This window comes from Hermetia illucens, chromosome 2, assembly GCF_905115235.1.
Source record: "Hermetia illucens chromosome 2, iHerIll2.2.curated.20191125, whole genome shotgun sequence".
Classification (NCBI taxonomy): domain Eukaryota; kingdom Metazoa; phylum Arthropoda; class Insecta; order Diptera; family Stratiomyidae; genus Hermetia; species Hermetia illucens.
Window position 1 is genome coordinate 103,825,061 of NC_051850.1, and position 16,264 is coordinate 103,841,324.

Genomic DNA, 16,264 nt, shown 5'->3' on the forward strand with positions numbered 1-16,264 from the left:
CGTCCGATACACTGAAGGTAGTTCCAATACCAATCTGTTGCACTACCTCTGAAAGGAGTGTATACATAGCTACCTAGAATTCTCCATTAAGATTGAGTTAGTCAACGCCAATGAAATTAAGCGGTCATGGCTAAAAACGAATAGTCGTAGTCGAGTTTACCACATCTATAAAAATTGTCTGGCCCATATCACTGAGTGTTATCCAGTTGATAAAAGTTGTCAGATTTAGATCCATTGTGAAGTTCGTAAACGTTATCCGTGAAATGTCTATCAATACGTATACCATTTAACTGTGCACAAGTTGAAACAAATAGCTATTGTGGTGCCCGATACAGAAAGCAGGTGGTCCAGTTCGTCGATTGAATTACAGTGGATCGTGTTCGAACCAATTCTGATTTCCAACCATCGAGCCGATGAATTAGACATTACCCGAAAACTTCATTAGCACGCATATACTATATACCTACATACACACATATCTGTTTAGAGTAATTGATATTCATATACAAATGACTAAAAAACTAAAACAAAATAATTCTTTGTGACCCCATTCATAAGAACTCATTTTGTTGACCTGTTACACTTTTTGATGGTCATATTTTGCGCCCTCACACCCCTATGTTTCACCCGATATCAAATATGGAGCCAGTTTCGAAAAGTACTAATTAAGCCCTTTAATTTTATATCCCACATGACCATATTTTATGGAAAAAAAATTTTGCACCCTCCATTCACATGTATGGGGAGCCCCCCTTAAACGTAAAACGGGAACAACAGATCACATGTTCCTACCAATTTTCGTGACAATCGGTCTAGCCGTTTCCAAATAAATCGGGTGTGACGGACAAACAGGCAGACGGACCTGTGAGGAGTGGCCAAATCTCTCATCAGGCGCGACCCCAGCTGGCGGATTGTGGCATACCTATTGATGTGTAAATATGTGTTCATGCACTTTTCTTTTCTGACTGTGCATGGGCTAGTGTTTGCTCATATCTGGTGCGTGGACCAAAATGGCTATGGGAACGATACCCAGAACATAAAACAACCATGGAAGACGAGAGAAGGAGGAAACTTACGATGCAGGGGCTCGGAACACCAGTACGGGCGGCTTTTGGGAGTGAGCAAGCGGACTCCTGATCGTCGATATCCCTCGACCGCAGTGCCCCGCTGTACCAACAGTGTCACAATCGACCCAAATGACACCTAATCGCACTACCATCGAATCACGGCGAAATAAACGAGTACGTGAAAAAGAGGAGGATCCTTTAAATAATCAGGAGGCACCTAAGAGCACCAGGAAGGGGGAAATCGTACAACGAATGTAGGAAACTCGACCAGCGTTGCGAAGCACAAGACGAACGAAAACGATGGATGAGCTAAAATTACCAGCAAAAAAGCAAAACGAAAGGCAAAAGTGCAAACTCGTCCAGATGCGATTGTTATCTCTAGTAAAGGCAATCTGTCCTACGCGGAGATACTCAAAAAAGTCAAAGCTGATCCCGACCTAAAAGATCAGAGCTTAAATGTGAACAGAATCCGAAGAACCCAGAAAGGGGATCTCTTGTTCGAGCTGAAAAGATTCAGCGTGGGCAAAACTGATGACTTTCGCTCTCAGGTGAAAAACTCACTTGGGGAGAATGCCGCTGTGCGTGCCCAAAAACATAAGATCCACATGCAATGTAAGGATCTCGATTAAGTGACATCGAAAGGAGAAATTTCTACCGCTCTGAAGGAGCAATTCAAGTTGGGAGAACTTGCCGAGGATTCTGTTGTAAATTTACGACGTCTATGGCAGTACTCAAATGGCCACAATACGAGTACCAGCGGAGGTAGCCAGAAGTTGTTGGGGGAAGGAAAAGTTCGGATTGCATGGGTTGTCTGTCGTTTAAAAGAACAGACTTCACTAAAGAGGTGCTTTAAATGCCTCATGTTTGGGCACTTTGCGAAGGTATGCACCAGCACCATTGATCGATCCGATCGATGCAGAATGCGTGGGGAGAAGGGCCATATTGCCAGGGAGTGCAATAGGGACCCCAAATTCCTATTGGGCGAGGTGAAAGGTAACCTGCATATTGCCGGAAGTAATCAATGTCCGGTGTTGTATTGCCTACAGAATCGTGATGGGACGATTCAGAGGCCGTTCATCTCCGCTGATCACGTGTCCCTCTTGCTGAAAGTGCTGAAAATCATCCAGGGGTTATTCCCCTAGCAAGAGGAGAGCACCGACACATTCCAACCACGTCTGAATGTGACCGCAATTCCGTCAGTCACCAGAGACGAGCTGCTGGATATCTGCGGTAGACTAGGAGACAATAAAGCGCCGGGTCTGGACGGAGTACTGAATAAGGCCCTTAAGCTTGCCGTGAAATCCAGACCGGCCATGTTCGCTGAGTTGTTCGAGGCGTGCTTAAGAGCTCTGGTCTGACACTTGCCGAGGAAAAAACAGAAGCGGTTCTCATCACTAAGCGCCGGAAGAGAAATTACGCCTGTATTAGAATCGGGAATCATATCATCACTTCCAAGCCAACCATCAAATACTTCGGGGTGGTGACAGACAGGAAGCTCAGCTATAAGAAACATGTGCAGTATATTTGCGACAAATCATCAACTGCAAGGATGGCCCTGACAAGGATGATGCCGAACGTGGGCCACGGCATACCTCTAGGTTGCTTATAGCCAGGGTGGTGCCCTCGATCATGCTCGATGCAACCTCTGTTTGGAGGGAGGCGTTGCGTCATCTCTGGAATGATGCCGATTGACATCTTGGCAGATGAGATGATGGCGACCATATACAATACGAAGCCAATCTCTTCCTAATCGCGTACGAAGAAGACTGAGAGGGAGAGATCCATAAATAGATGGCAAGAGCGATGGGAACGCTCCGGAAAGGGTCGGTGTACTCATAGGCTCATTCCTGCCATCAAGGAGCGGTTGGAGAGACGACACGGTGAGAATAATTATAATCTCACCCAGTTTCTCACGGGGCATGGAGAATATCGCCAATTGCACAGGTTTAAATTGGAGACCTCACCTGACTGTCCAAATTGCGATGGAGTCGCAGGGGGACCCAGAGCATGTATTCTTCCGCTGTCCGAGATTTGTGGAAGAAAAGAGGAATCTAGAGGAGACTCTGGGAGAGGTGCTGGTACCAGAAAATCTGGTGTCGAAAATGCTAGCACATCAAGAGAATTGGGATGCGGTCAACTCCATGATCGCATATATCCAAAATAAACTGCGAAAGACAGAGGAGAGGAGAAAAGTGCGGTCACGTGCGCCGCGTATAAAAGAAAGGTGAGTAAGCTAGAATGAGCTGACTCCACCCCGTGATGTAATACCTTATGGTGGTTCCGCGGGGCAGGGAGGGAGTCGGGGTGGTTTTAGTGGGTAAAAATCCCACATGCTTGTGTGTCCAGACCAGTGTCTTTTGAATATTTCCACCTCCTCAAAAAAAAAAGACAGACAGAGATCGACTTGATTCTAATAAGGTTTTGTTTCACATAAAACCTTAAAAAGAGGTATTCTCATATTGAAGAAAATGCGAAAGAATAGATTTACCCGTCATTAGTAGGAATTAATATACTAAAAAAATATTGTGCTTTACAAAAAGAATTTAATAATGTAAGAATTTGTAAACTAGTGCAACGTAAGTGTGTAAGTGTTAAAAGAAACGTGGAAAAAGAAAATGTAACGCAATAAAAAATCTTTTCCTCATCAACAAATACCAATCTTTCGCGTATAACGTGAAAACATGACAATACGGGCGACAGTTGATAATAACTTTGAAAGACCCAACTATTTCTTGTTTTAATTCTACGAAAGTTTGAGATTTTATAAGATTGAGCGTCAATTATAATTTCAGTGTAATTTGGAAACCGGGAAAAACCGCTGTACAAGAATTACAGCAAGCGACCTCTTTTTGTGGAATTGTCAACCATAATACCTCAGCTGATGGGATTTCTGTGCAATGACTGCCGAAAACGTCAAAACGTTGTTTGTTTACCCTGTTTCGGTGCTGTAGTTGAAGTCGCTGCTTAGAAGAAATGAATAAACGACCGAAGCAAACTGACACTGAAGACGATGTTCTGCAAATGCAGGAATCCTTTCTCGCTGAAAAAGCCAAAAATCCAAACTTCCGTCCATCAGCACAAGTAGTGCGCAAAGACCGCGGTAAGCTAACCTACAATAAACACCTCCACAAGTGTTTACCTGTTCGTTTTGAAATCAGGGAAAAAGCAGTCTTTATTTTCGAAAAGCCGTAATCACATCGAATGCAAAGATGCCTCGAAACCTACTCCTGAAAGCATTATTTTAGGAGATATTGTCGAAAAGCAAGTCACTGCACCGAAAGTGCCCGGGAGTGAGGAAATGGACATGGATCCACAGATTGATGCCGGTTTCCCTAGAGTAGAAAAAATTCAATTTACGGTAAATAATCCTCTTCTATTTGAACTCTACAATTAATTTCCAATATGAATTTCAAGGAATCCTCGGGTGGGAAGAGTTTATTTGCATTGTCAATGGAGAGGAAACGGAATCAAGTCTCAAGTTCGCGTGCAGCAGATGACCAACCTTCAGCAAAAACACTTAAAGACAACTATGGAGAGACCAGTTTATTAGTGGAGGATACGAGGACCGCAAAAGCAATTCACGAAGAAAATCTGGAACTCATTGCACAAATGAAGCAGGAAGAAATCCTAGCGGAAAGGGAGAAACTCTTAAAATCCTTGGGTACAGTAACCTTCCAACTTTAAGATAATTCACTGACTGCATGAATTTCAAGCTCCCAAAACCTTTCATCTAAACTGAAATTGGGTAATCACATAATTGCGATATTATTCCATAGATCCCGGTTTATTGCGATTCATTGAAGAGAAGCGGAAGAAGCAAATGGAAAAATGCAATAACAGACCAGCTCAAACAAGCAAATCCAAAACCATCCAGGAGATTCCTCCACAGCCACTTCGAAAGCCAACAGAGGAAACCATGGACCTCTCTGATGAGGACCCAACTGAGAAAGTGGGAGTCGAGGCAGTCGCCGAAATACTAAAAGCCAGTGAGTCCGAGAACTGGCTCCATTTCGATGTTATCGAGAAAGACAAGTTCGACTGGATGAAAGATGTGCCTAGTCAAATGGCCAAGTTGAAACCCGGGGAAACCTTTGAAGCGCGGTAGGTGATACCCGATTAACGTTCACTTTCGTTCTGCTTACATTTTGTCAACAGATTCGATTGGAAAGGAGTTCTACTGCCATACAACGAACCTGAAACTGACAAAGATAACCGTGAGCTGTACTTACATGGCGACGAACCGCACCGACCTGGTTACACTTTACAGGAGCTGTTTAGATTATGCAGGTTAGTTGTTTAAAAACCATGTCTGCCCTTTCGGGCGGAACTTTATATATTTTCAAGTTATCGCGTACGGTTGCGTTTGTTTCCTAATTACATTCGTATTCTCGGCTGTATCCGACCAGAAAGTTGGTATCATGAGGTGAATACCTCTTCTCATAAAAATAGAATAAGCAATCTCGCAGTTATCCTATCCCCTTAATTTTAATTAGAATGACAACAATTCGATTATTAATTCTTTTCTTTTTCTTTAACCTTTCATCTCAGTCACAAACGGGGTCAGTTCATTATGATCGATTGCGGTAGTTTTCTCTATCATTCGCCTGGTCTGGATGCAAATGCGAGGCTTTAAAAACCGTATCTAGCATATCAAGCCACCGTTTCGGCTGGTCCTTTCCGTTTCCCATCGCCCAATCTTGACGAGTGTATTCTCGACGCCTAACACGCATTTTTTCACAATCGATGCAACTTAATATCGAACGCGGATATCTTCATTTCGGATGTGATCAATGCGTGTTGTTAGGTTGTCCTAATGCGTGAAGCAATTTCATGACGCAGTTCTTCATTGGCATTGACCCGAGATACTTAAATCACTCAATTCTGGGCAGGTTACTGCCATCGACAGTAATAGTGCTTGTTTCGTTTGGTTCGGTTGATAAAAACTCTGTTTTATTCAGATTCAATCTGATACCGAGTTGTATGAGGCGTCCATTCCATTTTTGGACAAGTTGCTCGAAATCAGCTAGGAAAACATCATCTGCTTAAAGCATGTATAGGGTGATGGACGTTAGATGTCTCGTGTGACAGTCTCCATAACACACAGAACACCGACGGAAACACGAAACTTTACTTTACACTTCGAACTTTACTTTTCGTATCGTGGAAGAGCAATTTAAGCCAGTGCACGAATTCTTCTGGCACTAGATGTTGTCGTAGAGCATATCAAATGAGTTCGTGTGGATCAAAGTCAAACGCTTTCTCCAGATACAGGAATGCAATGTAAAGAAGGCGATGCTTCTCACGGTGTCTCTCCATAAGTAATCGGCGCATGTATTGCGTCATTAGTTCCGCAGTTTTTGAGAAATTTTTCTTGATCCACGCTTATTTGAACGATTTTGCGAATACAATTGTCAAGAATGTGTTCAAAAATCTTCATAGTATAGGACAGCAACCGTATCGGGTGGCATTCTACTGGACTTTTTAGGGTTTTGTGTAAACACAAAACAAGAATCCAGTCGTTATCTGTCTGTCTGTCTGTCACATCCGATTTATTCGGAAACGGCTAGACCGATTGTCATGAAAATTGGTAAAAGCGTGTGATCTGTTGTTCCCTTTACGTGCAGCAAGTGGCGCCATTTTGTGTTAAGGCTCCCCATACATGTGAATGGAAGGTAAAACATTTTTTTTCATAAATTGTGGTTATGTGGGGTATTAAATGAAAGGGCTTAATCTGTACTTTTCGAAATTGGTATTTGATATCGGCTGAAACACAGGGGAGTGAGGGCCCAAAATATTACCATCAAAAAGTGTAACAAGGCCTCGTTCTCAGAACGTATCCAACCGAAAAATCTTAAAAAAAATTACAGCAGTGCAACTACGAAATCTAGGCCTCAAAATACATCCAGTTACGATATCTGCACAAATGAAGTTAATAACAGTGTATAACCATATTTTAAGCCGGCAATCCCCCTTATGTCCATTCCAGAAGTACAAAATTTGGTGCACAAATCCTACTATTAACAAAGTTACAGGTGATGCCATTTTTTGTGAATTTCGTGCATTCTACAATGTGTATGACGTCATCATCACATATCAATTCGTCAATACCACAACGAAGTAAGTTCATATGAATGGCGTCGGGAAGAATTGTCCTATTTGTGCAAAAATGTAGAGCAAAGGCTCAACCGAATGGCAAGTCAGCAAACTAAGATGTCGAATCAGATTATATATTCTATACACGGTACGATCAAAAGTTTTATCAGTAATATTCGAACGCGCCTTAAAAAGAGAAAAATTAAATCAAAAAAAAGGCAACACTTCTACAGGGAAGGTTGTGCACTGTACATTACGATCAAAATGACGACAAGTCGTTAGTGCGTCTATAACGCGAAAGAACAATATGAAGTGAGGTGCTTACGGCAATCGTATTGCAGTAATCGTGCTACGTTGTTATGGTATGCCATCAACGAAGATTATGAAAACGTTAAGCCCGTTCGATATCAACGAACGTCTGGCGTTTCGTATGTTATCAAGGTACAAAGAAACAAACGATGTAGTGATTGACCGAGATCGGGTCAGCCTCGTGGCACCCGAACCGAATAATGGTGTGTGCTGTGCGTGCACGAGTATTGCGGAATCCCATTCGCAAACAAAAAATCGTGGCTCAATAAATGCAGATCACGATCGTTCTCGTCGATGGTTGAGGATTCCAAGTATACAAATGTTCCATCCGACATTTATTAATCGAAAAATTGATATAGATCAGGGGCGTCACAGTCAAGGAATTGTTGCGGAACTGTGTGTAATCTGAGTGGCCACAAGGAACATCTACGTATTTCATATAGTGAATCTCTCGTATGTTGGAGTGTTATTCAACATTTTAAAAGCAATAGATATTTGTGTGGCAACGAACTAAAAGTTTCGAAAGTTATTCATTTGCTCTAAAATTTATAAACACCTCCGCTAATGATGGACTTGTCGGTTATTGCCTTTTGAAAGGAGTTTACACTCTCCGCCAATGGCATCGAGTGATCCCAAATGTTCACTTTTTGTCCAATCTTAGTAAGAATTCCAGTGATATCGATGAAACAATCTGGGGTCCTAGCCTTAAGCAAAATTGGTTAAGAGATTTTAAAGAGTATTTCTGTTCCTCATGCTGTAATTAATTCCGGTCTGCTAGAAAACATCTCAATAGTGTAGTACTACGCGTTAACGGAGTCTGCTAATAGAGAAGGATTTCCATGAGAAATCGTTTGCATTTTTGAAAAGGTTTCCTGCATAAATACAGTAGACTGAGAAAATTTTCACTTTGAGCAAAAAATGCAATTGGAACGTGAAATAACTAGCAACATAGAGAATTTTAACAGATGTCGTTTTGTATTAATCCATGTGTGTTGGAACTAATACAATTATTTAATAGCAAAATTTATAAATTTACTGCGTAAAAATCAACAGGTTTAGTTTCCACATCGCACTTGATGCTGCACTGTGGTCTAGTAAGGGATGAGTGCAATGGGACTCAGAGCTCTCTGAAAAGCTGCAATTTACCTTTGTGACGTCCTCTTGGGACTTAACCCCCAACTTTAACCGCACCAGAAATTTTTTTCTACAGCATTTACTATTGTACCTTCTACTTTCTTCAGAACTGACAATATGTGACCGAATCTTAGTGACTAGAAAAAAATTCCACCTGCATTTACTATTATTAGAAAGATCTCGACTGGGTTTGTTGGAACAGTTTCAAGTTTGAATTTTTTCTTGCACCCCTAATTTTGAACTGACAAAAGTAGTCCTTTGCATAGAATCGTCGCACTCTGCTGTAATAACTTGACCATTTTTGTTTGTTATTTTTCCATTCCGTGCACTATTTCCATGTCAGCATGCACAGCTGTACTCCTCGGCCGTCTTGTCTTTACGGCGCTTTTGTAGCCATTACTTTTGCTGCTTGCTTATTTACAATGCATTGTATTGTTATTATTATTATTCTGTTAAGGGAAAGTTGCACCGCGTCCTTAAAGAACTATTGTACCCCTTTTGCTGGCTATAGTGTACCTATTAATCATTAATCAGGAACTTTAGTATAATCCCTACTTCCAGATCTTTCAATGTTGCCTCTGGTATTAAGTGTACTCCCAGATGCCTCGACCTAGTGCCGGACACTGTCCCAGGATGTGTATAGAGGTGTTATCACACTTCGCACAAAACCTGTAGGTAGTGTCCGTAGATAGTTTAGCCGATAGTGACCAGTGAGAATTCCCACTATAATTCGGAGGTTCTTTTTGGTGAGGTTTAAGCAATCCTTTGTGCGCAGGGGTTCGTTTCCCCCAATAAGCACCATGGACTGCTTCATTCCTTGTAGGCCCGCTCAGTATAGTTCCCTCAACCGTTCTTCTTCATTTGTTAATGTCATAGATATGAAACCGTTTCCGATTTCACCGAAAGATTCTGGCCCGTGTAAAGGCGTCCCTGCTCCCTTCTTGGCTAGTTCGTCCGCTGCCTCATTGCCTTCCAACTCAACATGAACTGGAACCCAGAGTATCCAGACCTTGTTGGACGAGACGAGCGTATTCAATCTTTCAAGGCATTCTCATACCAATTTAGAGACCACCAGGTTGGATCTAAGTTCCTTGATCGTAGCTTGGCTGTCGGTGAGAATAACAACGTTCTGCCCCCTGTAGTTCCTTTAGAGATTAAAGGAGACAAATCTGTCTATGGTGTATATTTCTGCCTGGAATATGCTAGTGTTCCTACCCATTGGCTCCAAGTACATTTTCCTTGGACCAATGACTCCGGCATCCGCTCCCTTTGCTGTGAGGGATCCGTCAGTGTACCAAGTAATCAGTTACTGGTTTAATCCATATGTTCCAGCCACGGTCTTCCAGTTTGCCTTCTTACTCCAACATGTTTCAAACTTTTTATCAAAGTAAAGCTTCGCTGTCATGTTATCCCTTGGTATCAGCAATTTGGGATACCGCCTAGAAAGAATACCAATCTTCATTCGGTTTAGGCAGCTCCCCGCCTAACTGATACTCCCGGCCATCCTGAAAATTGCCCTCCTTGCCTGCATCTGTATGTGCGGGAAGATGGAGAGCGGTTAATACCAGAAGGACCTCCAGGGATGCCGTTGGGCATGTCCTCATTGTAATGATACACACGCAAGCCAGTCGTTGGAGTTTATGTAATTCCCTGGCTTGGGTTCGGTTCTTTCTACCCAGATAATCATTGGCCTTACTATTACAATATATATCCAAAGAAGCATCTTCGGGCAGCAACTCCATTTTTTCTGCTACGGACCCCCTAATACCAAATATAATAGAATTTCTTATTTAATGCTAATACTTCGGTCCAGCACAAAATACATGGTGGCAACGTCAGCACCGAAGACGAATCAACCAACAACATCAAACCGCACTGGTCAAACACAAGCACGAACAAGAATAAGGATAGGGGAATACAACTTTGAGATCGTTGACAATTTCTCCTATCTAGGGTCGAAAATCACAACCGATAACAACTACGATGATGAAATCCGCGCACGGTTGTTGTCAGCCAACAGAGCCTACTTCAGCTTACAAAGACTGTTCCGCTCGAAACGTCTCACCATAGGGTCAAAGCTCTTACTGTACAAGACTATGATCTTGCCAGTCCTCATGTATTCCTCGGAAACTTGGGTTCTTAGCAAGAAAAATTGCGAACTCTTGGCCGCGTTCGAGAGAAGAGTCATCCGAAGAATTTTTGGCCCCCTACATGAGGATGGACGATTCCGTAGCCTACACAATGACGAAATCTATGAGCGATACCATGACCGTCCGGTTGTGGATAAAATCCGGCTCAATAGGTTACGGTGGGCGGGTCACTTAATCCGTATGGATGAAGATGATCCCACCCGGAAAGTCTATAAGGGCAATATCTATGGTAGGAAAAGAAGACGAGGCAGACCCTGCCTAAGATGGAGCGATGGCGTGGGCCAGGACGCCAGACAGCTTTTAGGGATATCGAATTGGTGGACCTCGGCGCAAAACCGGGATGTCTGGAGTTCCTTATTAAGGCAGGCCTAGACCGGATACCGGTTGTTGCGCCGTTGATGATGATGATGACGATGACTTCGGTCCAGCCCTAGATTGAATAACTGTCCCCATTGTTCTGCTTCCAAAATGCTCCCTACGATTTCTTTGATTATGTCATTGTTTTCCCATATATTTATAATATTTTCTTTCAAAATATTTAAAATACTTTTAGAAGCAGAGCAAGCCTTTGATTTTCGGAGAAGGTCAGAATAATTAGTCATTAAAGGTTAAATGGGGATAATGTAGCTACTCAACCGCAAACCAAAATGTGGCGTACATTCTTTCATGTTGCTTGTTGTTTTTCCTAATTTGCTTTTGTATAATGCTGATGAGTTTTTGTGTGTTTAGAATCTTGGCACCACTCACTTCTTACTGTCATCCTCGTTGGATTATTGTAGATATTTCTATTCCAGGGCTGGGTAAAAATTTCTTAAAGAGAAACTATTCTCTCAATAATTTTAAATAATCCTCCCGAGGCGTAATTTTCTTTTATCACGACAACTCCCTTCATCATTTACTGGTGACATGCCATTAATTTTCATTGACGGTTTTACTCATCCCTCTACGATGAGTAATTTTCTGTTCTTTTGATATATCTCGAAAAAGAACATTTTCTTGCCTTTCATATAGCAAATTAATGTTATTTTCAAGAAATATTCAATGAATCTTTTCTTAGTTACATATAATAACAACTCGGGAACCGGAAGCGCTTCAGGTATGAAAGGTTTTGTTGATTTCTTATGCAATAATATTTGTGTACACGATGGTTATATATAGCTCGTAGTGTATATATGTTGAATATACTCAATATTCAATTCGATGTGGTATTGACATTTTACCTCTTAAATTTGTTAATAATAGTAGATTTTCCACCAAACTCCAGTATGATGCTTCCTATTAAAGCCTATATTGATATAACAGGATGAAGCCGTAAGCAGTAAGTTCTAGGAATATATTAACGTACTATTACGTACTAACTTTTTTTGAGCACATCTCGGTATGAAGGGTATTTCAGAGCCTAGATGCCATATAGGGGCAACATCATTGTTTTTTTTTTGCAAATTTTTCTGGTGGGTATTTCAAATACGTTTAAAACAAGCGAAGTAAAAACACATTTAGAGGGAACAGGCGGAATTTACCATCTGCATAGTCTTACAGGCATAATGTTAAAGAATTTTAGTTGGAAGATTCTACACTTTTAAGGTTTTGTGTAAACAAAATCTTAATAAAATCAGTTGTTTGTCTATCATACGCATTTTCCTCAGAAACGGTTTGTATCGGATTGTTCTACGTTGAGTCTAAGCAGGGGTATTTTTTTACGGAATATAGTCATGGGGGGTTTCAAAGGTCTAAGAAGTGCTTTTCGAGTCCGGAATTAGTTTTGAACACGCTTGGTTGGAAAATGGTTACTTTTATACGGGGAAATTCTCAGAAACTACCCAATCGAAAAGTCACGAAACTGTCTCTGTATGTTCAAATAAAGTTAATAATAGTGTATTACTATCCCCCCCCCCCTTGACGTAGAATCATGAAGATTAATAATAATATTGGCTATGACACGAAACAGTTTGGTCAAAATCCCACTATTACTGACAAAGTTATAGCAACTATAAGTCACATTTATCTCTTTTGGCTGAATTTACTGCAACCCAAAACACAGCATATCAGCTTCCCTCTAAAGTGAGTCTGACATGCTATATGCATACACGTTACCAACTACGTGAAATGAAATCTACAAAACAACATACTTAGTTTAGCCTGAACTCAAACAAACATATTCAAGCTTGCTTAACAATTTTACAGATCGAATATTATTCAACAACGTGTCTCAGCTTTCGGCGCCATATCCGGCATGTTAAACATCTACAATCAAGGCTTTTATGACAATATATTGGACTTGCCAATAACAAAAATATTCTTTTTACTGCGTTTTGGCTTTGATGAAAATTCAACTGCCATTTTGGAAGTTGTCTCAAGAGCGTTAGCAATGCTTTTCTATAATGAAACAGACGAAGTATGAAATCCTAATTACATCGAAATGATCCAACTTAAATAGAATTATTCATTTGAAGGTCTTATTGGATTTGGTAACTGAGGCACCAGAAGGTTATCTACAACCAATTTTATCAGTTGAACAGAAAAATGTTGGAAACATTGAAAATGTTTTTTCGAAAATGAAACTGACTTCAACTCCGTTTTCCACTAAAGTTGACGAGGATGAAGACGAAGAGAGCACAACTAATATGAATGACTTCCAACTAGCAGAAACCGATCTGATTGAATGTCTGTTGAGGACAAACATTGTTCAACGTATTTAGTAAGTTGGGAGTTGAAATAACAGAATCGAATGGTTACATGTTCCTATTTCAGTTACATATTAGGAATAATCCGGCCCGAAAATAGCACCGTAGAATCGTGCCTAAAAATACTTATCCGCATAGCACGTTGTGGAAAAGACGCTTGCAATCAAATAGCAACAAATTCTGAGTTGTTAAAGACTTTGTTTGAATGTTTCCTTCCACGATTCGAGAATATGGGTGAGTTCATACAACGGTAATTAATTGTAGATTTGTCCATTGATATATTACTGTCTTACATATAGCTGTCCAGGCCGATGAACAATTCTACAATTCGCCTCAACATTTAGTTTTGAAACTTTTCCGAGTAATGATTTCTCAGCATATTTCATTTTGTATCAATTTATCATCATATGGATTACAAGAACGGATTCAAAATTATCTTTACAGTCGTCAGGATATTAAGGTAAGATAAATGTTGATGCATATTTACTATTATGTCTTCCATTTTTTCATGGTGTTTTTTTTTAATCTCTAAGATGCTTATTATTTACAACAAATCGATATCCTTAGAAAGGGTTATTGTTAAATTTCTGTTATAGAAGTCGCAAAATAGAGTAAAGTAGTGTTGAGTGCTAATAAACTTTAACAGAGCTGTTAAAATCAAAATGACGACTTCCCAGTTTTTTTTTGCCACAGCTGTATGGCTGTACACATTATTGCAACAATTTCAAAGATACACCACTGAAAAAAAGGAAACGATTAGGTGCCGTAATAGCTTCGACGCTACGATGGACGTTTTACAAACTGATTTTGGTAAAAATGGCATTTTTTTAGGAAAAACGTCAAAAAAGGCCCCAACTTGCTCATAAAAATTTAGCCATGCAATGTAAACAAAATTTCCACCCCCTTTAAGTTCATCCTAGCAGGCAGCAATATAAACGATAATATAGGACAAAATTCTGGAAAGTGTTACGGCAATCTAACCATTATTAACAAAGTTATAGAAGTTAAAATTTTTGCATTTCACGTAAATTGATTGCACTGAAGAATTGAACTTGTCAGAACGACGGGGTCCATAAGGACATTTCAGTTTTCCTTTTTTAGCTTTTTAAGGTTTTGTGTAAACATAGCAGGGAGCTAGTGTAAACACAAGACCTTATTAGAATCAATTTACTCGGAAACGACTAGACCAATTGTCACGAAAAATAAGAGTGTGTGATCTGTTGTTCCCTTTACATACAGTAAGTGGCGTCATTTTGTGTTAAGTAAATTTTTTTTTCATAAAATGTGGTTATGTGGGGTAACAAATGAAAGGGCTGAATTAGTACTTTTCGAAACTGGTTCCATATTTGATATCGAATGAAACATAGGGGAGTGAGGGCTGAAAATATGACCATCAAAAAGTGTAACAGGTCTCATTCCCAAAACCTATCCAACCGAAAAATCTGAAAAAAAAATCACAGTAGTGCATCTCCCATACAAAATACATCCGGTTCCGATATCTGCATATAGAAATTTACCCTTATGTCCATCCCATAAGTGCATGGCGTGGGTGTAAGGCATAACATAATGCACAATTTGGTCAAGTTTGAAGAAAATCGAACTATTATTAACAAAGTTATAAGGGGTGAAACTTTGGAATTTTTGGGAAATTGGTGCATTCTACAACATGTATGACGTCATCATCACATATCAATTCGTCAATACCACAACTAAGTGAGTTCATATGAATGGGATCGTAAAGAATTGTTTTGTTTTAGTTTTTTAGTCATTTGTATATGAATATCAATTACTCCACACAGTCATGTGTGCATGTAGGTATATAGTATATGTGTGCTAATGAAGATTTCGGGTAGTGTCTAATTCAGATAGATATATTTCTACATTAAACAAGCTGTATTTAATATACGTACTATAATGTACATCTGTATGCTACTATGCACGAAGTAAACCGGAAAAATATAGGTACGATCAATTTATATACGTGCATATATATGTACAGTATTCGGAAATAAGCAGTTTATTTGTTTTGGGTGAGCATAATATCTATGGCTGTAATATGTACTTAAGTGTTGTAGTTTGGAAAAATATGAAGGAATATGTTGGACTTGTGGCTATATACGGATAGAAAAATGTGCGTTGAAGTTGCTTACATAAGATGAACACAAAACCTTTATACCCATCGCGCGAGCTTCCGGTATTCCGACTTGTTTTAGTTATTTGTATATCAGTATTAATTACTGGAGATAGACATATGTATGTGTTAATGGAGTTTACGGGTAGTCTCCAATAAGATATGCATACTTTGGAATCATCGGTATTTAATTATGGAATCTCGATAATACGTACATTATTCATACTTCCCACTAATTCGAACAAATTCGCGAGTCCCCAGAGTTAATTTTCTTTAAAAAAGGGACGAAGACGGCTACGGTTTCGTGCCAGAGCAGAGGCAACTCATCAGACACTGCCACAACTCTGCCCTGGGAGCCGCTTCGGTCAACCTGTAAAGTAATATTCTTTATTTTACACTCCCGATAAATGGTAATCCCGATATTTTATACTATTCTATTCTCTTGGAAGATGTGTTCCTTATGAAATTATAACATTTGCCATTGTGCGCAATACTAATCAATCTACTGCAACTGAACAAAAAATCGCACGAGGCGAGCGCTCTTTTAGTATGGTCCGACATCCTGCTTCATAAACACAATAACAAAGAGCATGTCTGGCACGGTTGATTAAAAACATGATAGTCTTCGACGCGAAAGAGGAAATCTTTCAAGCGTTGATTTGAATTGAGGAGCATTTCAATACGATTGCACAATGA

At 40.1% G+C, this 16,264-nt stretch overlaps 1 protein-coding gene across 1 annotated transcript in view; it reads left to right on the forward strand.

Moving 5' to 3' along the window:
* The first annotated feature begins 3,973 nt into the window (after positions 1–3,973).
* LOC119649920 (RNA polymerase II-associated protein 1) overlaps positions 3,974–16,264 on the forward strand; it is a 30,177-nt gene continuing 17,886 nt past the window's right edge. The window contains exons 1-9 of the mRNA XM_038052324.1: positions 3,974–4,167; positions 4,226–4,425; positions 4,482–4,728; positions 4,844–5,168; positions 5,223–5,354; positions 12,938–13,148; positions 13,207–13,451; positions 13,505–13,671; positions 13,737–13,897. Of these exons, the coding sequence (XP_037908252.1) occupies positions 4,041–4,167; positions 4,226–4,425; positions 4,482–4,728; positions 4,844–5,168; positions 5,223–5,354; positions 12,938–13,148; positions 13,207–13,451; positions 13,505–13,671; positions 13,737–13,897 (1,815 nt within the window). The 5' untranslated portion in view covers positions 3,974–4,040. The remainder of the gene's footprint in view (positions 4,168–4,225; positions 4,426–4,481; positions 4,729–4,843; positions 5,169–5,222; positions 5,355–12,937; positions 13,149–13,206; positions 13,452–13,504; positions 13,672–13,736; positions 13,898–16,264) is intronic.